The sequence below is a fragment of the Dermacentor variabilis genome, chromosome 7 (genome assembly GCF_050947875.1).
Source record: "Dermacentor variabilis isolate Ectoservices chromosome 7, ASM5094787v1, whole genome shotgun sequence".
Taxonomy (NCBI): Eukaryota; Metazoa; Arthropoda; class Arachnida; order Ixodida; family Ixodidae; genus Dermacentor; species Dermacentor variabilis.
The window spans coordinates 119,940,919-119,968,572 of record NC_134574.1 but is presented as its reverse complement, the minus strand read 5'-3'; the positions used below and the strand labels follow the sequence as shown (position 1 = coordinate 119,968,572).

The window sequence follows — 27,654 nt, the reverse complement described above, 5'->3', positions numbered from 1 at the left end:
TTGGTTATTGAAATTTAAGTCTTGTTAAGTAGATCGTATGCCCCATAACCTCTGCTCGAAATCATATAATTCATTTCTTGATGCATCGTTCGTTTTTCGTTTTCTTTTCTTCGCAGAACGGAAGAATTCTTTTCTGATATTGCTTTCTCTGCAACCTGCTGAACTACCTCTCGTGAAAAGTGAAAATTTATTAGAAATATGGAAAGCGCATGAACCGGCGTAACTTCACAAAGTGCTCTTATATTTCACACTCGCAGATGTGCCGATGAAAAAAAGCCTATTGTTCTTGTTTCAGCCAAATGGGGTGTGTCAGGCAAGGTACTCCATGTACCATGGCTCCATTCTTCTTCAGCATGCCTGGTGCAAGCCCCTAGAGTAGGTATGTACTGAACTCACAACAGTGTCAACAATGGTAAAGTTCAACATTTAGTTGAACAATGCTAAAGTTCTTGAACATTCCGCCATATATGGGCAAGAATCTTTCTCTTTTTTCCATGACCGATAATTTTGGTACACCCATATGGCACAATAAATGAAGTCAAAGAAAGCAAACGGTCAGTAACCATTAATACTTATAAGAAATGTAGAATAAAGGAAATAAAGTATACGGATACACAACTCGCTGCAGGTTGGAGCCGAATCCACATCTTTCAAGCCACGCGTACTCTACTTTACCATTAAGGTACTGGAGCGGCTGTCCTCCTGTAAACTTTGTTCCATATTTGTCTGTGCACACCATGGCGGTGTCAACCAGGGCCACTCATGGCATTCGGTAATGCGCATTGCCATAAATGTGCCTTCTGCTCCCAACTGCGGTAACTTCTGTTTTCGTCCTTCAGTTCCCTTTTTCTTCTACATTTCGGTTAAAAATAAGGGTCAGCTATTCCTTGCTTTCCAAGGCTTAGTTATCTCTTGGCTTCTTATTTGAGTCTCGTGTCCAGTGTTTTGCAGTGTCGTGCTCAATAGCGCAATCGAGTACGTTGAAGGTTGGTTTGGTGTGCAAAGCAAGTTTGTCATGCTCATGAATGTAAGAGCACTTGTCATTCACGTCACAGCGCTCTCGTCATTTTAGTGACGGGCAGTGCCTTTAGTCTCGCTTACTGCTGCATTCGTGGAGGGCGTTTAGTCCAGTCTGCTATTACGGATCTCGTCTATCCACGAATGCGTTTTCTTAATTTGCATTTCTTTTTCGTTTCAGGCTTACGAGCTGCCAAGCAAGACTCCGCTTTTGTGGCCCCCTGAAGTACAAATGTGCCAGGCGTGCGAGCCGCAAACGTAGGAGTGAATAAAGTGCACTGAACACTTAATAAGGAGTGCTGTATTTTAAGCTGAACGGAATCGAATGGTGCAGCACGGCATGTGAGGTACTACGCGCATTAACTTGAGTGCCATAGTCTCATTTTGTTTTCCATTCTTGCTCTGGACATGACCCTTAAACACCATAATGCTCATGCTTTCAGCGTGATCCCGTCTGCAGAGTTTCCAATGGTAATAGGCTATTTATATACACAAGTTTGAGGCAGCACAGTCTTCTGTTGAAATATACAGACAAAAATTTACAGCGCTTAGAGGGCTGTCATCTTTCATACGAAATTGCGGGAACTGCTGGACAGAACTGTGATAACGCTCAGCCTGCTGCTATCGCATTTCTGCTGCCACTGTTCGCTCGCGATGGATTCATCAACTGTCTTGTTATAAAATCCAACGCCCAGCAGGCATAGTCAAGGGCTTACAGCGTGAGGTAGCACCGTAGCTGGCGGCCGGGGTCTATATGAAGTGCGCTTGCTTTAAACGAGTTTGTCATGGTCGATAACGACCTTATATGACGGAACGTTCGTTCAGAAGGCCGAGGTTCGATTAGTGTTACGCGAAGAGTAGGACTCGAGTCGGTGCTCTCCGGCCGTCTATTTCAGCGTATTGACCATTCAGCCTGAGTGTCGCATAAGCTGCTTTGAATGTAGTACTGCATGATTTAATATCAATTTGCCTTAAAGCAATCTGGCGGGACTTCATGATTACTTCTCACGCTCGCTACATTTGTAGCGCACTACTACGTGCCACAATGGTCCGGCCACCAAAGACGACGAGGACACGCCCAGCACACTCGCGGTGCACGAGCGGTGGAATCGGCGGGATCAGGTTTCCAGCTGTTTGAGAGGGTTCTGCTAAAAACACGATTTTTGCCCACCAGGCACCATGCAGCGTCTGCCTGTTTTCCTTCACCCACAAATTGGTGACCCAAGCCCGAACAACAACGACGTTCCTCCCCCGCGTGCATACGTCAACCCTGGCCTTGAGAACTGCACGGACGTCTTCGTGCGCCACTGTGCTGTGCGTCCTCCCTTACGGCCCCCGTACGATGGTTCATTCAAAGTGCTCAAGCGTGCGCCTGAAAACTTTGTATTGCTCATCAACTGCCTGGAAGATACGGTCTCCGTCGACCGTCTGAAGCCTGCCTACTTGGGCTCTGACGCTTTAGCCACTTCTGCTGTCACGTTTCCTCCCAACCAGCCCAGTCCTACTCGCCACGTGCGCTTCGCTCCACCGCCATACACGCTCCGCCATTCGTCCAGCTCACCGCTTTCTCGCTACAAAAGAGGCCCTGTAGCGCCACAATGTCACAATGGCCACAATGTCACGTGCCACAATGGTCAGGTCACAAAAGACGACCAGGACACACGCTGACGGTGCGCGAGCAGTGGAACCGGCGGTATCAGGCTTCCGCCCGATTGAGCGGGCTTGGCTAAAAATATAATTTGTGGACACCAAGCACCAGCGTCTGTCTGGTTTTTTCTTCCCCCACACATTCACGCACACCCTCTTGCCAAATAAATACCGATGACATTATTAAAATGTAATCATTATTGGTGATTTCAATATTCTCGTCAAGATAGACTTTCATTCTCGGCCAGCGCCTAAGGTTATAGACGAAAAAAACGATTGTTTTTTGTCTGCGTGTGCTCCAACAAAATTATGTTGCCGCTAAGAAAAATTTAATACTTCCTGTCAATGTTGAATGTGCCTATGGTAGTTTATCAATGATATTGCTTTCCGGCGACATCGAGACTATACCCAGCTCTGATATCGAGGCTATACTAACCAAATTACAGAATTTAACTGCTGGTCGCTAGAAACTGACCCCTTAAACCAACTAAAGAGCGAGGTACTGTCAACCGATAATAATCTAACAGAACTGAGAACGCCGATGGTATATCCTAAAATCCAGCAGGAAAGTTATATCCTTGTGAAAACTAAACTCTCCTGCACAAGACGAAACCGTCTAAGGTAACCACCGCATGGTGGTTACCTTATAGAACTGTCTGGACGACACATAAAAACCAACAAAGATAATTTAATCTCTTATGATATGGCCTACCTGCTTTCTGAGGCACCTTATCGCTGTTTATAACATTTATACCATAGTGTGCTATTTCATCTGTGAGCCCCTTTCTTTATTTTGAGTTGCATCCATGCGTTGTTCCATTCTGAGCTCACGCAGGGACACTTTTCTTTAAATGTATTTTCATACTTTGGTAGGCTGATAAAATCATCAATGTAGAAGCGACATAAGAACAACTAATCTGAAAGGAAAAGGGACGAATAATGTTCGGCGCAGCCTTAAAATGGAGGAAGGCTGTCAATTTAAGAGCTGATGCGGGTATCCGGCATTCAAGACCGATAATTGTAGTTCGCAGGGAGAAGCCTATGCCCTGCTGTTGACAAAAAAAAAATAAAAAATACTGACGATGAAAGTAAAACAAGCTGACATGTTTTCCAGAGTGGCTCAATGATTGTCACTTTGTGATAGCGCACGACAATCTATCCTATGTTCAAAACTAGGTCGCTAAACATATGTCTAGGAGTACGCGCACACCAAACAATGACAATAAGCGGCAGTGTCTGCTCGCCGACACGCGCATTGCGTTGTTTACTATCCATCTTTGCTAGCGCATCCATTAGCGGCAGCCGCGCCAGAGCCCGCAGCTGCTCCAGCACGATGCCTAGAAGAGCAACGTGCCGGATCCCTCACGCCACGGAAGCGCACCGTCAGTCAGGGCAAGGGGGGTTAGCGACAGCTGTTCCCGGTCTGTTTACGTGCACCTGGTGTCGAGAGTTAGCTACAAGGAGCCGCAACTCGGCCAGCGCCTTGCAACAGCTGCGCGCGTTTACGATTTTCTCTGGACAGCGGAAAACAAAGACGCCCCATTACCCATTTGCTTCTTTTCCGCCTGCCGACAATGAAGGCAAGACCAATAACGAACCACGGTCATCGCGTCAGCGGATATCCTGTATAGATCTACCATGCCCTCACGCTCAAGGCTTTACAACGCACGGCTGAGGCCTCCAGGAACGACTGAGCGTCATCGACAAAGGTAGGGAACTCTTCATAATCGTACAAAGGGGCGCGGTACAAACGCTGTGCTCACCGTTCGGTCATGTCGAGATGTTAACAACATGCTCTTTCCCAACATTGTTCGCCTTCAGTAACTTTATAGCCTGAGCAGACTGACAAATTTTCTTCGTCCTATTGTTTTCTAACACCGCGCCGTTAATAACACCGACGTTGTCACGTGAGGAAGTCATGCCTCTGAAAAGGACGGAATGTCTTCGTTGCTGTAAGTGCACTTCTTCTTTTCCAAAAGTAAGCGCGAAAACAATGCACAAGTTTTCTGAGCTCGAACGTGAAGATGAGTTGCGTGCACTATTCCACCAGTTTATCAAGAAGACTATAAAAGCCCACTCTTGCTGCAGTGGCTTGACTGAATCCAGCGCATCTGAATGGCGGCGAGTACGCTAATTCTTTCACAAAGCTGTTTCACAAGGCAGTGCTCAACGGTCGGGACACGGGATGAGTTGATCGCTTCCTGATGAACCATTGTTCCTTGGGGGACGGACGTTCTGCATTGTTCGCGCGGAGCTTAGTACTCGATTGTTCCAATGACGAGGAGTTATGCAAAAGCTCTAGACAGCCGCTAAACGCAATCTAACGTTTCCAAACATTCTGCTTCGGACAGTGTGTTGTGTTGCGTTGCGTGCTGCCGTAGAGCCGGGCAACAGCTTTCACTTACTGCGTCGCAAACGCAGCAGCCGACTCGAACTGCTTCAATAGGCAAGTGCTGCCAACTCGCCGTCGTGAACGCAACCATTGCAAACAACAGTTGAAGCGCGCACAATTCAAATAGTCCCTTGCCCAGAGAACGACGTATGTAAGTTGTTTAATGTGCACCTTGCAACGACACTGCAATGTGCATGAAAGAGTTTTACGGTCATCAGATAATGTAGACAAGAACATAGCTCACGCTTCTTTCGGCTATTGTAGCAAGTTTGCATGTGCCGAAATAGAAAAACATTAGAAGAACTTCAGTTTCACCTAGTTGGTGTTTACTGCATATCATATTGACTGCAAATAAAAAATATATAAAAAACATTCTGAGAGGAAGCCAGGACCAGACTGCACGGGAACTGATGAAGGCATATCACATAAAAAAGAAAGGCCAAGACTGTTAGTGTCACTTCCATGAGGTTGTTTCAATCGGAGGCAGATTTTTTTTATAATTGGTTGCCCCACTCGATTGATGAGTGTTCTTGGTTGCTGCGTTCTGCGCATGCTCTATTTGTCTATATATTGCCACGGGTTGTCGTCAATAAACCAGTTGAAAGTTACCGCCCGTGTCGTTTTTGTGTTCTCTTCCGCTGTCCCCGTCATTATTTGCGGGCAATATGACACGCAGAAAAACATTAGCTTACTTAAAAATGTGTTGGTCTCCGCGTGCTCAGATTGAGATATACTGTTGACATCCCGCTATCTGCAACCCATACTTGTCGTATAAAAGCACTTACGGACAGTTGGCTCAAAGAAATGCTCTCAGCAGCGTAGTCTGGTACTTAACAGCTTAAATTATAAAGAATATAGCTTAGGTGGATCACCTTATAAACAATGGTTGGCTCCCAGCTTAAGCTAGCTTGTGCATAACTTCTGACGAGCAGCGATGGCTCAATGATCATGGGTTCAATCCAGGTCTGCAGAGTCCACATTCCGATGGAGGTAAAGTTTTAAGACGCTTCCGCAGGGAGCCTTCGGTGAAATTAATCCAGAGTACTCCTCTACAGCACATCATATTGACCGCAAATAAGACGGGGACAGAGGGAGAAAACACATAAACAAGCACGGGCGGTAACTTTCAACTGTTTTATTCACAGCAGCCCGTGGGCATATATAGGCAAATAGAACATGCGCAGATTGCAGCAAACAAGAACACACATCAGCTTAGCAACTAACCAAGCTTAGCGTGATCAGGCGTTTGGGGGGGGGCGTTTTTAAACATTTTAAAAGTTTTTAGGTATATGGATGACTTTTTAATTGTTTCTAACGGGCAAGGAAGTTTAACTTCTTGTGACAGCAGTTTTAGCCGTTTTTTAAACAACTTGGTAAAGGGCTTTCTTTTTACTCACGAACTTCCACTCGACAATTCCCTGCGTTTTTTAGACCTACGCATTTCCTTTTGTTAAAGGTCACGCGTGCTGGCAGTACTTCCCCTCGGGCCCAGAAGGGTTTGGTGCCATATGATTCCTCCCAGTCAAAGATTGTTAAACGAGGAGTAGCAATGCTCTGCTTAGAATCGGCTCTCCGCAAATCATGTGTGCACACGATGCAGCTTGCATCTATTGAACCACTATTGTTCCTGACCTTTAATAGTGATCATCCTGGTTACTTATATAATACCAAGTGTTTTTTTTATACGCAGATGATACCACGATTGTAGCGTCAGCCTATAACACCACTCAACTTTTAGATAAGTCAACATACACGACGTGCCTTTGCAAGAACGATGTGGGAACAATTCCAAAAGTATAAACCAAGCTAAATCTCAATTCGTAGTTTTCCATCCTCCTCGAAGACCGGTGACACATGATTTAGAACTGCTGTTAAGCAACTCTGAAACTAAACAAGTCGGTTGACAAATTCTTAGGAGTCAGTTTAGATTTCAATCTGAATATCAACGCTCACATTGAATATGTTTTTCGAAAAATTTGTTTTGTCATAAGAGCCACTCTATTAGAGCTCGTTTAGCTTTTAGCACTGCTGCACTACTCTGATGTTAACATCCTTTCGTTCATACACGCATTAATTATTACATTACAGCTTCTTCGGGAAGTGCTTATTATACGCATATCTCTCACTTAGTAAGTACTGAAAAACAATCATTAAGAGTTATAACCGTTACATAAACCGTTTCATCATCTCAGCCCCTATTCCTTCAACTCTGTACCACCTGTTGTTTGCATATACAAATTTAGCTTGGTGGTCCTGCTGCTTCAAGTCATTCACATTCAAGTTTCCGTTGATGTTTCCAGTTAATCGATTCACTATTAAATAAAACAAGGTTTGCTTTGTCAAATGAATTTCTCCTACTAATTATATCAACAAATTGCGGAAAACGAAGCGCCTGTTTTGTTGCTATCTCCACCTGGAACAATCTAAAGTCCCATTTGAAGATGTTGCCATGGCGCAGTTTTACAACGTCTTAGAAAACGTACTTGCTTTCCTAGATTTATTAAGTAAATTTATAAACTTCTTGAAATACGTGTTACAGTTGACGTTCGTGCCTATGTACGTTTTTACCCCTTGCACTATTTTGTAACGCCGGTTCGTGCCTGTCCTTATTGAAAATTCACTTTATCCTATTCTGATAAGAGGACCTCCCACAGCGTTTGATTGCGGCCTCCTGAAGCTGTATCACTTTGATCTATGTATTTTAATGCAATTCTCTTAAAAGAATTAATAAAAAGTAAAGGTTGATATTACCCGAAAAGACGCCGTAGCTAAAAGCGGGCGTAAACGACAGATTAACCTTTCTTCATTAGAAGCTCGTTACGTCATAAATTAGCAGAGTATATTCTGGTCTACTTAATTTCATATCAATAATGTATCTTATTGCATCCGAAAAAACCAAGGGCACTTCTTAGGAGGTATCATTTTTTTCTCAGCATAGGAAAAATTAAATGCGCAAAATAGTTTAAAATATCAGCTCCAAATCCAAAGAGAGAAACCTGGGCCATTATTTTATACATTAATGACCAACCTATCTCCTCCACAAAATCCTGAACCGCTCCAACCTGACCTAATGTTTCTTTTTTTTTGCGTTCCTTTAAAACGCGTAAGTCTCTCAGCCAGTGAAGTTCATGTGAATATGATATGACACAGGGTTTGAAGGTGTACTATGTAAAGCGGTCCTCTCGCAGTTAAGATCGAGCTCGAGGCTAAACCAGACGACGCTAATGACGACGATAATCAAGCAGCGCCGAGTCACGTGGTTGCTTATGATTACGGTCCTGATTGGCTGACGGCTTCAGCTGCAACTCCAGTGCCGCATTGTTTTCGCGCACAGTATCAATTAAACGAAGCACCAAAATAAAACAAAATGAGCAATTCGTATACTTTTTCGTTTTGTTTTTGGGAGAGAAACCAAGGTCATAGCGATGCTAATGAAAGGAAAAGCTAGTTTTCTGTACACTGCGAAATTATCGCGATTTCTGAGTGAGATTTCCCAGAGTTCAAGTGAAAAATTGGGAAGCGCGCTGCTACTGATGTAATATTGGCCAGTCCAGCAGAAGACACGACTACAGAAAGCCCTCTCCAGTGATGACGAAATCAAATGATGGCCTAAACGCGGGCGATGTTCTTCGTCTTCTTTTGCTTTTGCATTTCCCGAAACAGCTAGGAATAGTGATTATGTAACCGTTACTTAGCCTGAACGCAACGGCATCGCACAGACTTTGTGCTTTCAAATTGCGTCATGCTTGTGTTTCTAAAGAAAAAACTATTTTCTGGTGAGAATCGCAGAGCTATTTGCACGGCTCGGGCAGGCCCAGGCTGCAACCTTCTCTCGTTCGGCCTGGTCCATCGCTTCTAAGCTCTCACGAAAAAGAAAATACACGCTATCTAAGGCAAGCACTTTTCATGCGGAAAAAATACACGCCGATAGATAAGCATGATCAGAGGCTCCGTATGCCCTAATACTATATCAACAGCTCATATCTGAATACTTTAGAAGAGACGTACCAAACATAAAACGTAGTTAACAGAACTGGGCCAGCAAACCACACCACTAAGATTAAGACAATTCCAATCTAACTAGGCTCAAACACCCGTCCCCGACGTTCAGTAACTTTTTTTCAGCCGCTGCTGATGTCGGCCGCTTTATTATTACTTCTTCAAACAGTGCCCGCGCTGAGCTCCTGCATCTTTCGCAACGTCAGCTGTGGACGTCACGACACACTCTGCCCACTTCTGAGCACGGCCACTTATCTCTTATACTGCTGCACGCGCTGCGACTGCACAGGTTTTCTTTGTTTGTTTTGCTGGAAGACTTCGAAATTGCAGTTCGAAGGGCTTTTCTATTTGCTCGCTGTCAAACGTGTCCGAAAGCGACGTGTCGAGTCAACTTCCTTTTGTTTTTTTCTGCTGGGAAACTGCGCCGCATTCAAGAGGCGGCAGGCAGTTCACGGCCGTGCTTGTGTGCTCGAAATTCAGCGAGGGACGCCAGTCGTTTGACGCTCGAGTTCCCGTTCTTGCTGGGTGAGTGGATGAGCATTTTTGTGTTCTATATAGAGCACCGTCCATAAAACCTCAGCGGCAGGAGAAACAACCGATGAGGTATCACACTGGCTATGGCGTTCCGCTGTTGAGCTCCGGGTCGAAGATTCGGTCCCGACAGCTTTGGCCGCATTTTATTGGGGCCGAAATGCAAAAGAAAGAAAATGTTTTTTGTACCTAATATTAGGCGGACGTTAAAAAACTCCCACGAGGTCAAAATTAACCCGGAATTCACGACTGTGGCGTGCCTCGTGATCGTATCGTCGTTCAGGCACGTGAAACCCAGCACTTAATGAATAAGTCGTTAAGAGAAACAGATGAACGTGACAGCAATAGTGCGCCTCGACAGAATTCACTTCGTGATTTCGACAAGTGGAACAACGTTCGTACTGCTGTTCTTAGTTTAGTGCAATTATGTTGGCTGCTTCAAGAAGCGTTAGCATCCTGCAAGTAGCTGTTTTCTTCGAAAGTTCCTAGGCCGAAGCTTTATTTGCCTCTTCGCCTTACTTTGCGCGTGCCGCATAGGTGCTGGCCTGCAGAATATAATAGACGCCTTGAGCAGAACAACTTGCTCCACTGAGTGCTTGTATACCATTCTTGGACAAACCCCCCCCCCCCCGCCCCCGTAATGGATGCATGCCACTGCGTATGTACTTGAATAGGCAGGCAGAAGAAGATGCCAGAAGCGAAGAAGTTGATCGGCCAGACAAAATTGGAGTCGGCTACGGAGAAGTAAAGTCGGCAACAGAAGTAGCCGAGCGCGGAGGAAGAAGTGGACAAAATGACACCAAAGCTTGCACTGAGTGGGGAAAAAATGGCGACTCGAAGTAAACTTTGAGCGAATAACGTGTTTGTTATGCTGCGAAGCGGGACGCAGAACGTTAACTCTAAGCGGAACAACGATGCGTTGTAGCTGTTGGCAGTGAGGATCGCGACGATCACAGGATTGGGAAGCGCGAGAGACTGAGACACTGAAAGTTCCTAGCTTATTTATTAGTTCCTTTTGCTATAATTGTATCTTGTTTACTAAGATTCCCAATAGTTCTTATGATGCATCGAAAACAGAAATAAATATTGATGTATAGAATGGCAATGCAAGGCACCAAATTAAAGCTGTGGAAGTGGGTGGGAAAAAATTCAAGGCCATATGGCCCTGCGAAGCTTGATAACGCACGCAGCTGCAAATATCGTGGTATGGAAACTTGGGGTAAAGAATTTATCGCATCACTCATTGTCGCCTCGTAACTACGGTCACAATGGCTTTGTGGTCGCGATGATATACACTGATCATACCGATCAGTGTATATCAGTGTATCAGAGTTGACCCAGTTGCTGCCTCTGCAAGCACATTCTTTGATAATGTCAGAACCACTGCGCGTACACCGCTGGTTGTACGGTTCGGCAGTATCGGTGTGGCATCGCAAGCGATGTGTCTTTCGACACGAAACGCATAAACCACTTAATTTCCGGTCCACATTGCACGTCCACGTTTATATTACTGAAAACGACCACAGGGCTGGTGTCACGGCAACTAACGAACTAGGCTATTCCTTGTCTTGTCTTGTCTTGTGTCCTCAACAGTGGTGCATACCCACTATAGGGGACTGACCAAGAAGCGGGCCGTTTTCCGTATGCTTAGAAGCAAAACTAAACTACGTTTCAGTAATGCAGCGTGGGACGATAGAACTGCAATTTAGAAATGTGATGAAAATATTGTTAAGAATATTGATAAGATAAGTTAACGTAAAGAAATGAAATAATAGAAATTACTGATAATTTTAGAAATTCAGCAAGGTACTCTTTTGTATCCCTAATAAAATTGTGAACTGCAAGAAAAGCATTCCTGTGGCTGGATCCTAGTGAAGTCGCGCCAAAAGAAAGAATGGTTGGCGAGGTTAGCGATAGCCCAAGTTTGGTAAATGAATATTCTAATAGTTTTCTTTGTCTTAGAAAGTGGCGGCACGAGAGAAAATGATGTTCGATAGTTCAAGTCTACTGCAAAAACAACATAAAGGAAACATAGCGAGATCAGACCTTTGTAAGTGAAAATTTAGAGGAGGTATACGACATCTCAATTTTGTAAAACTTCCGATTGCCTTGAAGGACACCAATTATTATTCCATAAGAAGTCAACATGGTGGAAATTAGAAGACGGTGTTTGCATGGATCTTGCAGAGTTTTGAGATGTAGCGAAATTTCTGTACCTAGCTGCGGTGACATAAGCTGTTTCCGTCATTCTTTACGTCTTCCTCTTCTTCTATGGTCTTCTATCGTTGGTAATTTTCTTTTGCTGTTTGCGCCATTCGGCGTATTGGGCAAGGTTATTTAAATATTCCTGCAATTGTCTAGCACTTCCAGGACGTGCTGAAAATTTCAACTGGCATGGCGGTGATCCAGCGAACGTGCTTGCTTGTGCTTGTGGTGGCGTGGGTGTGCGTATTGCCACGCAGCGGCTACACCGCTTCAGCGCTCGTGGGCGGTTGGACAGAGCAGAACCCACAAGGGAACCCCAAGTACATCAAACTTGCTCACTACGCTGTCTCCACCCAAACTGCGGACAGGGAGGTCTATGACACTGTCGTTGACCTCATTAGTGTCGCGACCCAGGTTAGTGCGTAGCTCTGTGTATGTTTGTTGTCGTTGTTGTTGTTGTAGTTGTTGTTGCGCCACGTACGTTTTGTTATTACTGAAAAGCGAGAGAGAAATGCCCAAGGGCACACAGCATAGTCCAGCATAAATAGAGCGTAGGAGAATGATGGGTGTGTAGCAAAAGCCAAGCATCGCTTTTCTTTACCAGGGGTGCTCGGAAACCAATAAGTTTTACATTTTGCGCAGTAGAATGTTCAAAATTCAAATATCGAGTCTAGAAATAGCAACGGAACAGTTTTCTTATAATGCAGAAAAAAGCAGACCTTCTGAATATTAAATGCTGTCTTCTCCTTCATCCCCAACCCCGAGAGAAAAAAAAAAGATTTTTTGGTTGGGCATCAAAGGAATAAAGTTGAAAAAGTATTCTAATTGACTATGTACTTTGTACCAAACCTAGTGCCTTTCAGTCTGTAGCTTTGTTAGGTAATCTGCGTTAGCATTGTAATTATTTAATTTTTTCTAAAGGTCAGCTAGTACTTAAATCATGTGGGATTTACAAATTTCATATCGTTTCTGCAAAACGAATGCAGGAAATAGGCGTGAATATTGCAGTACATGAGTAATACATAATCGTGGCAACGGTTAGTAATCGCGAGTCAGTGAGGCCCCACGATCATCCTTCACCTGAACAAAGAAATGGGAAAAGTCGGAGGGATGCAGATCAGCCTAAGAATATCAGAGCAAATGCCAAACCAATTCAAGCTGTTCGTCGTGAACTGATGTGAGACATCGTATCTACAAGGATTAAAGTAGCGTAGTGAAGTAGCGAGAGCGTAAAGAGCGTAAACGTTTATTTCAAATCAGCAAGATTTGAGTCCGGCGTCTTTTTAGTGGGTCTGGGCACCCGCCGCGGACGCGGTTCCGAGACCTTGTCTCGAAGCGGCTTCCTCGGCTCGCTGGACGGCCCAGAGTTGTGGTGTCAGGTCAGAGCTGAGCAGTGCGGTCATCCAGCGTGACTGGAGGCTGGCGGTGGAAGAGACGGAGGGGTCAGCACTGCCCGACTTGTTTGTTAGGTCCCGACACTCCCATAACATGTGATTTAGTGTGGCAACCTCGCCACACGATGTGCATCTGTTTGTAGTGTACATGTCTGGATACATGGCGTGCATGAGTCTAGGGTTTCTGTAAGAGTCTGTTTGTAATTGTCTGAAGTGTACTGCTTGCGTCCTGTCTAACCTAGCTTGAGGGAATGGGTATATGCGTCTTTGTAATTGGTAGTCTGCCGTGATGTCGTGAAAACTGGTCATACGATCCTCCCATGCCCAGACGTTTGCAGTACCCCGCGGGGGCTCTTCCTCCGATGCTGCTCGGTGAGTCAGGCCTCGAGCAACGCCGTGAGCCGCTTCGTTGGGGGTGCTCATTCCAGTGTAGTAGCGAGAACTTATCGAAGTATTTCGAGAAGCACAACTCCGGTGAATAGGCAGTTGGGGCGTTCTGCTGCTATGCACGAGGTCGCGGGTGCGATTGGCTGCCATAGTAGCCGTGTTCCAGTAGGCCGGAATGCAAAAGCTCTCTTCTAACTAAATAGCGTTTGCCTCCGACAATCTCATGTGGTCAAAATTAGCACCACAAAGCTCTCGTTCCATTCCACGTGTAGAAAAACTAGAACACGTTCATCTATTTTCCCAGCCATGAAGAGTAAAATCCTTCAGAATAAATGAAACCTTTATGAATGAAATGTCAATTACTATGCTGTCATTTACCTATTCCATGATTTCGTGAAGCAGCAGCAAATGAAACCTTGCTTGAGCATCACAAAACAAAAAAGAAAAGCGCTGCTTAGGTCTTTGCTATAACGTTCCCGTGCTTCAGGGAAATCCTTAGCTCGGCCTCTGCCATCTAAGTACGTGGGAACGGAGAATATTCTTGTCCTCACTCACTGGACTGATTTTCACAAAATGGAATCGTTTAAAGGGAAAAAGCTCGTATGTATACTGACTCTCAGAAGCAAGTTCTTTATTTAGGCCATCATTCTACTACAAAAAAGTTGAACATTCCGAAATTGAGAGAAAAGGAGAAAGAAACTCGATGTGCCAAATTTGTAACTCTGAGTCAGTAATAACAGTAACACAATTATGTAAACTGCAACTCTTGAAACATGGAAAGCGGACAACTTTGATTCATCATACACCCCTCTAAAGATTACAATGAAGGCGCCAAATAATACAACGGACGAAGGAAGGAGACACGAGAGAGAGAGAAGGGAAGAAGGAAAGGCAGGGAGGTTAACCAGACCGAGTCCAGTTTGCTACCCTACACTTGGGGACGGGAATGGGGAGTGAAAGAGAGAGAGAGAACTTAAGTGTAGGATGTCTATAGTCGGGCACTCAAGTCTGCTGCCTTCAGGTAGTGAAAAAGCGCTCGAACTGCTTTCTGTGCTAATGAACTGTGAGGCCAGGCTCCCAAGATCTTCGCTTCCGCAAATGGCCTGTCATCCAGTATATTCAAGGCACACTTGAGAGTCTCGCGTTCATTATCGCAGCGAGAGCAGTGGCACAGAAGATGACTGATGGTCTCTTCACACTTGCACTTAGCGCACATTGGTGGATCCGCCATTTCGATACGATAGCTGTAGGAGTTGGTGAATGCTACTCCTACCCACAGCCATCACAGCAGTGTTGCGTCACGTCGTGAAATGTTCGCTAGTAATTTAAGTTTCAGTGATGAGTCGAGGCTGTATAAACGACACTTAGAGTTATGTGGTGTATGCCAGTAACTTAACGTGATCGTACGAGCGAGACTGTGAAGCTCTCTTTCAGCGTCGACTCGATAAAGGTTTAAGGAGTGTCGGTGCGCGAGCCAGGGCTCGTCGGGCAGCGTCATCGGCGAGTTGATTATTAACGACGCCCTAATGTCCCGGCAGTAACTGAAATATGATATCACGTCCTCGTTCAGAAGCGCAATGGCAGGTTTCGTTGATTTGTGACACCAGCTGTTCATAATTGCCACGTCGTAAACTTCGCAAGCTCTGGAGGGCTGCTTTCGAATCACATAATATTGCTCATTTGTTGGGCGGTTCTTTTTCGATGTATTCGACAGCAGCGCGAAGAGCAGCCGGTTCTGAACTTGTAGATGTCGTTACGTGTGAAGTCCTAAACGTGATGACGACCGATTGAGATGGTAGAACAATGGCGCCCGTAGAATTTTCCGAGACGGAACCATCCGTGTAAACATGGATTTGGTTAGCGTATGAACAATGCAGAAGTTCCAATGTAATCTGCTTGAGAGCCGCGGTGGTCAGGCTAGCTTTCTTCACTATTCTTGGAACAGCAAGGTACACAGGAGGCTTTTTCAAGCAACACATAGGGGATGGCGTTCTTGTTGCGGGTGAGTGCCTCAAAGACAAAGAGTGCCGGTTAGCCGCCATTGATCTGGAGAACGCTGCCTTGGGTCTTTTCTCAGGCAAGCGAGCGAGATGGTGGTCGGGGACTCTGCATATATGGCGAACATGCGCCTGGAGTGCGTCGATAGCTATATAGGTCATTATTGGGTGGTCTCTCGCGGTGGCGATTGTTGCCACGGTTGAAGCATTTCGAGTTAGCCCCAGACATGTTCGAAGGGCTTAGCCTTGTATGCTCTGTAGGACATGGATGTTAGTTTTGTTAGCCTTGGACAGCACTGGTGTGCTATATCGCAAGTATCCTAGGAAGAGCGTCCTGTATAGTTGAAGCATAGATGCTGCGGATGTACCCCACGTTTTACCGGCAAGAAACCTTAGTATACTGGAGGCAGAAGTAAGCCTCTTCTTCAAGTATAAGATGTGGGGGCTCCATGAAAGGTCTCTGTCGATAATAACGCCTAGGAATCGGTGAATTTTTGCCTAGGAAATTGGTTGGTGGTCATTAGAAATAGGCTACCAGGTCGTGGGTTTGTGGGTAAAAGCGACTAAGGCGCACTTCTCGGTCGAAATGCAGAGGACTTGAGCAGGCAGGTACGATGATGTTAGGGTCACCGCTTTTTGGAGCCGTGCACGCACCTGGAGACGTGTAACTGCCGAGGCCCATATGCATATGTCGTCAGCATATATGGAAAGGTTTACTGTATGTGGCAGAACGTCGGCAAGTCCAAGGATTGCAAGGGTGAACAAAGTGGGGTTAAGAACCCCACCCGTAGGGATGCCACGGCAAGTGTAATGGTCAGCGGTTCGGCCATCTGCACTGTGCACAAAGAAGTATCTTTTGAATAGATAGCTCCGAATCCACCGAAACATGCGTCCACCAATTCCATTATTTTCCAGGTCATAAAGGATGGCTTCATGCGTTACATTATCATAGGCGCTTTTCACATCGAGGAATAGTGCAACCGTTATACGCTTGTGGTGTTTTTTCTTGCTGTAGAGACGTGACGAGGTCGATGACGTTGTCAATAGAGGAACGGCCTCTTCTAAACCCAGCCGTGGCCTCGAGGTATACGTTGTGGCGCCCAAGATACCACTCTAGGCGGATGAGAATCATTCTTTCCGTGGCCTTCCCAACACAGCTAGACAGCGCAGTGGGTCGGTAGGACGCTAGGTCAACTGGCGACTTTCCGGGCTTCAGGACTGGTATCAAGCGGCTGGACTTCCACCGCTCAAGAACGACGCCATCATTCCATGACTGCTTATAACATTACAGAAGTCTACCTCGGCCATCTTCACCTAGGTGGCATAAAGCAGCGCAGGTGATGCCGTCTGGTCCTGGCGACGATGAGCGCTTGCACGTGGCCAGAGCAGCGTCCAATTCCTCAAGTGAGAAGGACACATTCAATTCTGGGAAGCGTGTCGCAGGGACCTCACCCAGAATTTCGCTATTGATGGTGGCACGAGACAACTACGTAGGCGCCTACGTGGTTGTCTCGCGTCTCCTTCCTTCGTCCGTTGTTTTATTTGGCGCCTTCGTTGTAATCATGCATAACCAACTCGCCCACTCTAAAGAACACCACCGATTTGTGAGTGGGACATTTGCGAAACCCTAAAATATTTCATCCGAGAAATTCATACGTCAAATTTCTGCAGTTCAGATGCCCTAAAGCTCGCCGTACAAAGAAGCACGATATCTGGTGTTGGTTCGGGTACGAGCTTGTAAGCACATCGTTCTTCTATTTTCTTTTTTCGTATAAATCGAATTTCCTAATTTTTTTCAGAACTTTCGAATTGCAAATTGACAAGTTGCTTGCCCTAGGCACCAGTATTTAAATATTGCTCTTGAATGGAGCAAACTTCATTTACCTCGGTCCGTCCCATGTCTCATAAAGGCATTTCTACGTTTCACGTGGTAATTGAATTGGCGAATCGTAGTTGACCCCGAGCTCCATAGCTTGCTCCTCAATCACAACTTGGAGGAGTCAAATTGAGCGTATAAAAAACGACACGTCGCGCTACGTGGGGTTAGTCCGGAGACCTGCAATACGGCATCTCTCATAAGCTGCATGTCGCATATTGGGTCGCTACTCAGTCAATGAAATAGGTAAAGTACCCGCCAGACCGGAAACTGGTGAGCTCACCAGAGCAGCCAAAGGGCTAGTAAAAAGCATCACAGGCCACACAGTTTTCAGGTATGGAGATCGAAGATGCTTTTGGGCTCTTTGAGCACCCGCGAATTGCTGCGAACAACGGCTTGCGCCGGCTAAAAGGTCGTGTACCTGTACACCGCACCGCCTGATTCCTTTGCGACACTACCGCGAGTACAGAAGAGCCTGAATGATATCGTATCGAAGAGGAAAATCATGGGACCACACAGCAGCAAGCAGCGTTGCCAAAAGAGGAGGGAAATAAACGCCGGTGTGTATCACGCGTGCAGGAGCGGCTCCCTTCGCGAAAGTTCTTCCCCTCGGCAATTCCGCTGAGTAGAAGTCGGGTGTCGGTCCTAGTGGAAGGCGTTAAAGCGTTAAAGCAGCTTGGGTTCGTTTAGCTCAATTCACTGCGTATTATGTGTTAGACATGCCACCTTTAATTGCGATAGCACTTCTATGGAAACTCCAACCGCATTTCTGCGGTCAGCGTCGGCGTCATCGTGAGGTTTTGCATAAAATCCAAGGGCGATGACACCGTCGACGCGCGCCTTGCGCTGTATGTGCGAGTGAAAGGGTGCGAGGGGTTCAACCTCACTCGCGCGAAAGGGACGAATGCGAAGAGGAAGAGCGCCGTCTTCCGTCGCGCTCGCGGCACCTGGGGGGAGGCGAGGGTGGGGGTGCGGCGTTCTACTGTGTCTGCAATTCCGCATGTGGCCGCTGCGCGCGGTCGCACAGCCGTATCTTGAGAACGAGCCGCGTTGGGGTCGGAGTCTACGTGCGTCGGCACCTCGTAGTTTTGTGCGTGCTGTGTGTTCTCGGCGCCTCAATTTGCGTTGGAGCGGTAGACAGCGCGAAAATCGCTTTACTCGCTGCTGCTGCCGCTTTTCCTCACGCCATCGTTTTGTCAGCGAGTGTCCGCGGTCACCGAGTGTGATGTGTTCATGTTTGCTGTGCTCGCTGGCACCACGCTTGTTAATTTATAGTAGCAAGCGAATGTTTACAGGTTGATACAGCCGTTAAAAGTACTATCCCCACTTGGTTTGGCTGTCTGCTAATTTGCTATCGCAATCGGTGTTTTGCCTATCGGACGAAACTGCGACTTTCTCTGATAACCAACAGGCGCCTGGCTAAGAGGATCGCTGCGCTCGCCTAGTCAGTGCGAGCTTGGCCGTTGATTGGAAAGAAGGGAGGCCGTCTTCTCTGAGTGATTATAAGTGTACAATATTCGTAAAGCTCGCTTTTTTCTCCAACAAAAGTGGGTTGTAACTTGTAAGACACCGCTGCGTGTGTCTACTCTTACCTGTATGTCCTGTATTCCTATGGTGCAGGGCTAATCAGGAATAATATGCTAAACTGTGTTGGCAAACCTCATGTGTGCAGTAGCGAAATTATAACTCTTAGCTGTGACGGGATGCTTGGTGAGCTAGAAAAGATGCAAAATTAAAAGAAAAAAAAACAGGTGGCGACGCTGTACTGAAGTTGCCGTGATATCATCAGTAATTCATATATTACTATTGACAAATGTCATAGATTTCGTTGGTATTGTTAATTCTCCATCAGTGAATAAGGACTAGATTGTATTGTAAGTGAGCACTATACAAAAAAAATAGTAAAGACGTTCTGAGAAGGTCTTTCTTTTTTGCGCTCAGATGTCATGGATGTGACTAAATAGTTTGACGTCTATGACGTCCCAATGACGTCCAAACGCTGCGCTTCGGGCGTCAAATTGAAAAAAAAAGGACACATTCGTCGCTAATTTTTTCCGTATTTCTTTTTTTTTTCCGCTAAATTTGTGGAAATAATGTTTCAGAATATGTTCAACCAGCCCAGATCGATTTAATGTTTGTTTTTAGTCTTCCTCTATCTTGCATTAGTTTCTGTCTTTGTTTGTCACTTTTATTTATTTATTATTTATTTATTTACTCAGGTTTCCTTACAGGTTCAATCAGGAACATCGAGTAAGGGGGGCGATTAAATCAAACACGAGTTTAACAGAAGCAACGCAGTATCTGGCCGCAGTATCTGGCATACAAAATAGGCCAGATTCTTTGTTTTTTTTTTTTTACTTTTCGGAGCGGTTGTGAACTAAATACTTTAATGTACTGCGCACACCTTCCTAACCAATCTCCGAAGGAGAGTAATGGCTGCCCACAATGGAGGCTCAGCGGCCACGATGTCCTGCGCCTGAGAAAAAGGTCGTGGTTTCAATACACGTTCACGACCGCCGTATTCCAATGGCAGGGCGAAAAAAAAAAAAACTCGAGTCCCGTCTGGCGGGTGTGTCAGAATTACTCCGGAGACCCATACAAGGGCGTCCCGCGTGAGCCACTATATAAATTTAGGGACGTTAAACTGTACGAATGAAAGTAATTCCTTCCCTTTTCTTTTCTTTTTTTTTTTTTGCCCTTCACTCATTTATACAGGTTGTTGCCGGCGTGAACTACAACTTGACGTTCACTACCGCACCGACCGCCTGCAAGACCGGTGAAGTTGATTATTCAGTGGAGGAATGTGTTCCAGTCGGACCGGTATGCCTGCATGCTTAGCTTAAGTAGCCTATGCTCTGTTTCATTCTTATCAGGCAACGCTGCGGAGGTACATGCACGAAGCGTAGTCTTAAGAAGTCTCGCTCAGCACCTTTCCCAGAGCATCACTTTTTGATCAGCGAAACTTTCTGCGGCATAATCACTTCATATACTGCAGCTTACAGATCCCTTCATCTTGGCAGTGGGCATTAATATATGATGATGATGATGATGATGATGATGATGATGATGATGATGATGATGATGATGATGATGATGATGATGACGACGACGACGACGACGATCATCATCATTATTATTATTATTATACAGATCGTGCTAGTGACGCAGCGTCAAGGCGCGTACCATTTCCGCACTTTTGAGCTGCCTGTGTTTGGGCGTTCTAGGATTTGGTCGCGAACGTAAGCGGCGGGCTGCGGTTGCTTCCCACCGAAACGTCACTCCGCTCGTTCTGTAGTAAGTTGGTTCAGATCTGCGACGCCATCGATGAAATAATTACAGCATATCTTTAAATATAACGCTGTGAGATTAGAAGTTGCATCGAACTGGGTGGCGCCATGACTAATAATTAAGTCGTTCGTTCATATACGGGGTGTTTATTATTTAAAAACTTTAAGTCACCTGCAGCAGGTTGCGCAGTTATAGTGGACATTACTTTCAGAGGTGGACATAAGTTCCAGGAGAACACGAAAGACATCATCAACTAATTCACAAAAATTCACTAATTAACTTATTAATTGTTTACTTTAGGCCATCTATTTAAATGTACGGGTTGAAGAAAGTCAGTTTGCCAAGCATAATCCCTTGGAACGAATTTTGGGGAAGGCATGCGTTTCGATATATGAGCCCTCACACTGGCCGTAAAAATCCACTGTTGTTTCACTTAACTTTTTTCACAATACGCTCTTCCATGCACTGAAGGGTACAAGTAACTGGAACGCCTATGTAATTTATGGCACACTTTGCCAAGGATTATCACGAAACTGGTGTCATCCAGAAAATTGATTCTAAGTGGATCACCATCATCAGCCTCGTTACGCCCACTGCAGGGCAAAGGCCTCTCCCATACTTCTCCAACAACCCCGGTCATGTACTAATTGTGGCCATGTCGTCCCTGCAAACTTCTTAATCTCATCCGCCCACCTAACTTTCTGCCGCCCCCTGCTACGCTTCCCTTCCCTTCGAATCCAGTCAGTAACCCTTAATGACCATCGGTTATCTTCCCTCCTCATTACATGTCGTGCCCACGCCCATTTCTTTTTCTTGATTTCAACTAAGATGTCATAACCTCGCGTTTGTTCCCTCACCCAATCTGCTCTTTTCTTATCCCTTAACGTTACACCTATCATTCTTCTTTCCATAGCTCGTTGCGTCGTCCTCAATTTGAGTAGAACCCTCTTCGTAAGCCTCGAGGTTTCTGCCCCGTACGTGAGTACTGGTAAGACAAAGCTATTATACACTTTTGTCTCGAGGGATAATGGCAACCTGCTGTTTATGATCTGAGATTGCCTCCCAAACGCAACCCAGCCCATTCTTATTCTTCTGATTATTTCCGTCTCATGATCCGGATCCGCCGTCACTACTTGCCCTAAGTAGATGTATTCCCTTACCACTTCCAGTGCCTCACTACCTATTGTAAATTGCTGTTCTCTTCCGAGACTGTTAAACATTACTTCGGTTTTCTGCAGATTAATTTTTAGACCCGCTCTTCTGCTTTGCCTCTCCAGGTCAGTGAGCATGCATTGCAATTGGTCCCCAAGGCAATATCATCAGCGAATCGCAAGTTACTGAGGTATTCTCCATTAACTTTTATCCCCAATTCTTCCCAATCCAGGTCTCTGAATACCTCCGGTAAACATGCTGTGAATAGCATTGGAGAGATTGTATCTCCCGGTCTGACGCCTTTCTTTATTGGGATTTCGTTGCTTTCTTTATGGAGGACTACGGTGGCTGTGGAGCCGCTATAGATATATTTCAGTATTTTTACATACGGCTCGTCTACACCCTGGGTCTGTAATGCCTCCATGACTGCTGAGGTTTCGACAGAATCAAACGCTTTCTCGTAATCAATGAAAGCTATATATAAGGGTTGGTTATATTCCGCACATTTCTCTATCACCTGATTGATAGTGTGAATATGGTCAATTGTTGAGTAGCCTTTACGGAATCCTGCCTGGTCCTTTGCTTGACAGAAGTCTAAGGTGTTCCTGATTCTATTGGCGATTACCTTAGTAAATAGTTTGTAGGCAACTGACAGTAAGCTGATCGGTCTATCATTTTTCAAGTCTTTGGCATCCCCTTTCGTATGGATTAGGATTATGTTAGCGTTTTTCCAAGATTCCGGTACGCTCGAAGTCATGAGGCATTGCGTATACAGGGTGGCCAGTTCTTCTAGAACAATCTGCCCACCATCCTTCAACAAATCTGCTGTTACCTGATCATCCCCAGCTGCCTTCCCCCTTTGCATAGCTCCCAAGGCTTTCTTTACTTCTTCCGGCGTTGCTTGTGGGATTTCAAATTCTTCGAGACTATTCTCTCTTCCATTATCATCGTGGGTGCCACTGGTACTAACTATCTCATCCATATTGGTAATGATATTGCCGGCTTTGTCTCTTAACGCATGCATCTGATTCTTGCCAATTCCTAGTTTCTTCTCTACTGCTTTTAGGCTTCCTCCGTTCCTGAGAGCATGTTCAATTCTATCCATATTATAGTTCCTTATGTCAGCTATCTTACGCGTGTTGATTAACTTCGGAAGTTCTGCCAGTTCTATTCTAGCTGTAGGGTTAGAGGCTTTCATGCATTGGCGTTTCTTGATCAGATCTTTCATCTCCTATGATAGTTTACCGGTATCCTGCCTAACGGAGTTACCACTGACATCCATTGCACACTCCTTAATGATGCCCACAAGATTGTCGTTCATTGCTTCAACACTAAGGTCCTCTTCCTGAGTTAAAGCCGAATACCTGTTCTGTAGCTTAATGTGGAATTCCTCTATTTTCCCTCTTACCGCTAACTCATTGATCGGCTTCTTATGTACCAGTTTCTTCCGTTCCCTCCTCAGGTCTAGGCTAATTCGAGTTCTTACCATCCTGTGGTCACTGCAGCGCACCTTGCCGAGCATGTCCACATCTTGTATGATGCCAGGGTTAGCGCAGAGTATGAAGTCTATTTCATTTCTAGTCTCGCCGTTCGGGCTCCTCCACGTCCACTTTCGGTTATCCCGCTTGCGGAAGAAGGTATTCATTATCCGCATATTATTCAGTTCAGCAAACTCTACTAATAATTCTCCCCTGGTATTCCTAGTGCCTATGCCATATTGCCCCACTGCCTTGTCTCCAGCCTGCTTCTTGCCTACCTTGGCATTAAAGTTGCCCATTAGTATAGTGTATTTTGTTTTCACTCTACCCATCGCCGATTCCACGTCTTCATAGAAGCTTTCGACTTCTTGGTCATCATGACTGGATGTAGGGGCGTAGACCTGTACAACCTTCATTTTGTACCTCTTATTAAGTTTCAGACCTGCCACCCTCTCGTTAATGCTGTAGAATTCCTCTATGTTACCAGCTATATTCTTATTAATCAGGAATTCTACTCCTAGTTCTCGTCTCTCCGCTAAGCCCCGGTAGCACAGGACGTGCCCGCTTTTTAGCACTGTATATGCTTATTTTGGCCTCCAACTTCACTGAGCCCTATTATATCCCATTTACTGCCCGTTAATTCCTCCAATAGCACTGCTAGACTCGCCTCACTAGATAACGTTCTAGCGTTAAACGTTGCCAGGTTCATATTCCAATGGCGGCCTGTCCGGAGCCAGGGATTCTTAGCCCCCTCTGCTGCCTTGGATATGCTTTGCCAACTTACCGTCTACAATTCGTTAATTTCAATATGTGCCATAAAGTAATCATCATCAACCTGCAGGGCGAAGGCCTCTCCCTGCGCTCTCCAATCAGCGCAGTCCTGCTCCCACCGATTCCAACTTCTGCGAATTTCTTAATTTCATCACTCCACTTAGTCTTTCGCTGTCCTCGACTGTGCTTTCTTTCTATGGCACCCATTATGTAACCCTAATGGTCCACCGGTTATCTAACCTACACATTACATGGCCTGCCCAGCTCCATTTCTTAATTGGTCGCGTTGCCTGCTTTGTTCGAAACACAGTAAATGTGGTGGTTGCGTTTGCGGACACGTGGCTAGCAGTTACCGGTGCTCTGAAAGAAGTGGTTTAGAAGTGTGCATAGATATGCGCGATTTCCGGCAAATATACATCACCGAGTGCGAACAGTGGTTATGTCGCTGCTACAATGATGAACCATTCGCGCGTTTCCTTTCTTTCATAGCGCGACCAGCGCCGTTACTTAAGCAATTATGAAAAGAAGAGAATTTGGAGGACGCTTAAGCTTAGCCTTTAAGGGTGGAACGCGATACCATTCGTAGATCCCTGACTGCTGCTCACGCTTCCCGGCAACTGGGGCGTATGTAACCGTAATGTTTACCGGGAAACGCTGTCCGCGAACGCTATGCACGAAGGTGCGCTTTCTATTTAGGGACATTAGGTTTTCTGGTAGAAACGGGGCTTCTTGCGTGGCCCGCGACGCGACGGAGGCGAGCGCCAGCTGGAGGTATTGCAAGGAACCAGGCGCACCGCTCCGTGAACCCCGAGACAACCGCGCGCCGGCGCGCGAAAATGACGGTCACCGTGACTGGTTTGCGAATAGCAGAAGCTGGAGAAGTGGTTTCTTGGAGTTTCCGCGTAACTGAATAATGTTTTCTGGTATGATCAAATAACAATTGGAGAGCTATGGTATGTGTAGGTTGTGTGTAATCATAGTTTATAATTTTTTCCTGTAATTTAGCTTCAGAAATTCAATAAGTGCGTTGAAATCCTTGCGTCACATGGAGGGCTAGGGTATGGGTAGTCCGAAAAATATTTTCACGAGACGACGTCCGACGCCGACGTCGGATTTTGTGCGACACGGGCTGCTTAACGCTATAGCGTGCGCAGCTTTGTTTACGCTCGAGTTTCGCCGTCAGATCGCATTTTTTGGGCTGCATCGTTCAATGCATTATAGCGGATATACGTGTCATATTTGTTTAATGGGCATTGCATGACAAAGAGTAGCATATTGTATAGTTGCGCGGCAAAAGCTCAGCGAGTGTTTATGACCTCGTATGGAGAGCGCGTAATCACATAAAAAAGTGGTTGGGAAGAACACGATTCTGTCGACACGTATTATCGGCATTTCGTTTCTTTCTCTTTTTTTTGGCGGTGTTATGTTCAAAATGCTGCGCTCTCATTATTTTAGATCACCACACCGAAGCGGTAGTCCTAAAGCCGAGGTAAAATATTATGCATACATGAGAGAAAACCATGCACGCGTTATGAAGCGAACACAGTTATGTGACTCAGTAACCTATATTGGCCATGTAAACAGCGCTAAAGCAACCTATAGCGCTTTAACAACTTCAAGACCCCGAAAATATAATTTGAGAGTGAATTTGTCTGAAGAATTGCGAAGAAGGCAAACTGAAACATTGTTTGAACGCATTGCTTTACCGTCAGTCGCTGCAAATAGCAATTCGGGTTCGCAGATGCGCACTTCTAGTTCACTTCTGGCACGCAGCCCCCCCCCCCCTACACACTAAAAAAAACTGTTATCTCAAAATATTATTTATACTTTCACATTTTATCGACTACCTTTCGTCAGACCTGGATTTGTGTGAAAATAATATTTATTTCGAAGGTATAAATATCTTTTCGAGAGAGTAGGGAACAAAACATCGAAATCCTACTGGCCGTTGAATAGATGATGCATTTGCTGTCATCGCAATAATCACTAATGCTCCTAAACGTCAACTGACAGTAACATAGTCATTAGCTCCTTTCCATGTGCAGTCCAGGGGCAGCGTTAGAGACAGATTAACAAGTGCTAGTCTTAGTAAACTGATTCTCGGAAAGCAATCGTTTCGGCGGCCTACGCGACAAGCTCGCTATCAAACCGCCATGATGACGAACCTACGGTGCTTACTGATGCAACGGCAGTTTACTGTCACACTTGTGCGTTTGCTTTGGAGGTGTGCGAGCACTGCAAAAGTACAACAGTCATGGAGCACGGAAATTCTCGAATGACGCTAATTATAGCACTAGCATGCACTCTCTTCGTTGCTACGGCGCAGGCCCAACGCGCAATGGAAATTTCTTTTTTAATTGGCTTCGCGGTGTTTGTGTTGCTCACTCTAATAATTTTTTGCAAACACTGCCTATATATACTTGCCCCATTTGTCTTGTATTATGACACCTTCTCATTGATTCATTGTCTTGTCTGTCCACTGACTAGGTGAACCGGAAGTGCTCAGCAATCGTCTACGAAGTTCCTTGGATGAATACCACTGAGGTTACCAGCTATACGTGCTCCGACTGTACGCAATGATGCTCACACTAGCATTTTCTCATCGCTTATACGCGTATGCATCGCACCTGAAAACGACACGTAAGACGACGGCCAAGCTGGAACAAACCTTTAATGGATCAAATATCTTCCTTTCTTTCGCGTGGCGTGCGACCCCTCAATGAACGGAACAACAATAAAACCGAACAAGTCGTTTTCCACAAGTTCTTGCTTGCGTTGTGGACGCGGGCAAATTTCTGTCTGTCGACGGTGTATTTCCTCTATCTGCTCTTTTGTATGTACATTGTTGCCGTGCTCTATCACCCGCGTGTGCGCACAAGAAATCCATGAGTCGCATGTCAGCATTACTTCCGCCGTCACTTAAAACACTCTGCAAACTTTGACACCTTCGATAATATGATGTCCAGCATCAGGATTGGCTGACATTTCCTGTTACGAACAATTCAAGCGTGTGAGATTTTTGTGAATACGGGCCATTTCCTTCCGTTCCGTCTGCAGCGAAAAGTAGCAGGCTAGAGGACATTTCTGCTTTTTACAATTCTGCCTCTCCCTAAAGCTTCACTTCACATCGATTCCGGCATTTCTGTTGTATCTGCTTAATTTCTCTTCAACTACTCACTATGCGTGGCCTGAAAAACTTGCGTGATATTTTCGTGCAACTTGGCAGCAGTGTCGAGATTTCTTACAAAATGAATTTGCGTTCTATTCCTGATTTATTATTCGCTTAGGCTTATCAACTTGAACCAATTCGAACCGGTGTGAACCATTATTTTTCGTTCTATAGCTGAATAAGAAATGAACCGTTTTCGCTTAACCACACCTAAAATCGGAATGAAATAACTTTCGATTTAACACCCTGCCTCCGGAGGCAGAGAGTTGAGGGCGAATGCTATGTATGATGCTGGTTGAGGGAAGTAAAGCGACAAAAGATCATCATCATAAGCCTATTTTTATGTCTACT

General features: G+C 45.5%; 1 protein-coding gene across 3 annotated transcripts; it reads left to right on the top strand.

The window, feature by feature from the left end:
• The first annotated feature begins 4,100 nt into the window (after positions 1-4,100).
• LOC142587842 (cystatin-2-like) lies at positions 4,101-26,896 on the top strand. 3 transcript variants are annotated; one of them, XM_075699134.1, is made up of 5 exons: positions 4,101-4,373; positions 9,491-9,580; positions 11,948-12,205; positions 20,161-20,265; positions 26,622-26,896. In XM_075699134.1, exons 3-5 carry the CDS (start codon positions 11,981-11,983, stop codon positions 26,712-26,714), a joined length of 423 nt encoding a protein of 140 aa, XP_075555249.1. In that variant the 5' UTR covers positions 4,101-4,373; positions 9,491-9,580; positions 11,948-11,980; the 3' UTR covers positions 26,715-26,896. The 3 variants fall into 3 exon arrangements, with proteins under 3 accessions (XP_075555249.1, XP_075555250.1, XP_075555248.1); XM_075699135.1 differs by lacking the exon at positions 9,491-9,580 and having other exon boundaries at positions 11,957-12,205; XM_075699133.1 differs by lacking the exon at positions 9,491-9,580 and having other exon boundaries at positions 4,102-4,373.
• Positions 26,897-27,654: the final 758 nt, after the last annotated feature.

What these genes read in the sequence shown, in the direction of transcription:
- LOC142587842 (XM_075699135.1), top strand. Translation starts at nt 11,981, where the DNA reads ATGGCGGTGATCCAGCGAACGTGCTTGCTTGTGCTTGTGGTGGCGTGG. An exon ending in TCATTAGTGTCGCGACCCAG is followed by an intron (nt 12,206 to 20,160) that starts GTTAGTGCGTAG and finishes TCATTTATACAG; the next exon opens with GTTGTTGCCGGCGTGAACTA. An exon ending in AATGTGTTCCAGTCGGACCG is followed by an intron (nt 20,266 to 26,621) that starts GTATGCCTGCAT and finishes TCCACTGACTAG; the next exon opens with GTGAACCGGAAGTGCTCAGC.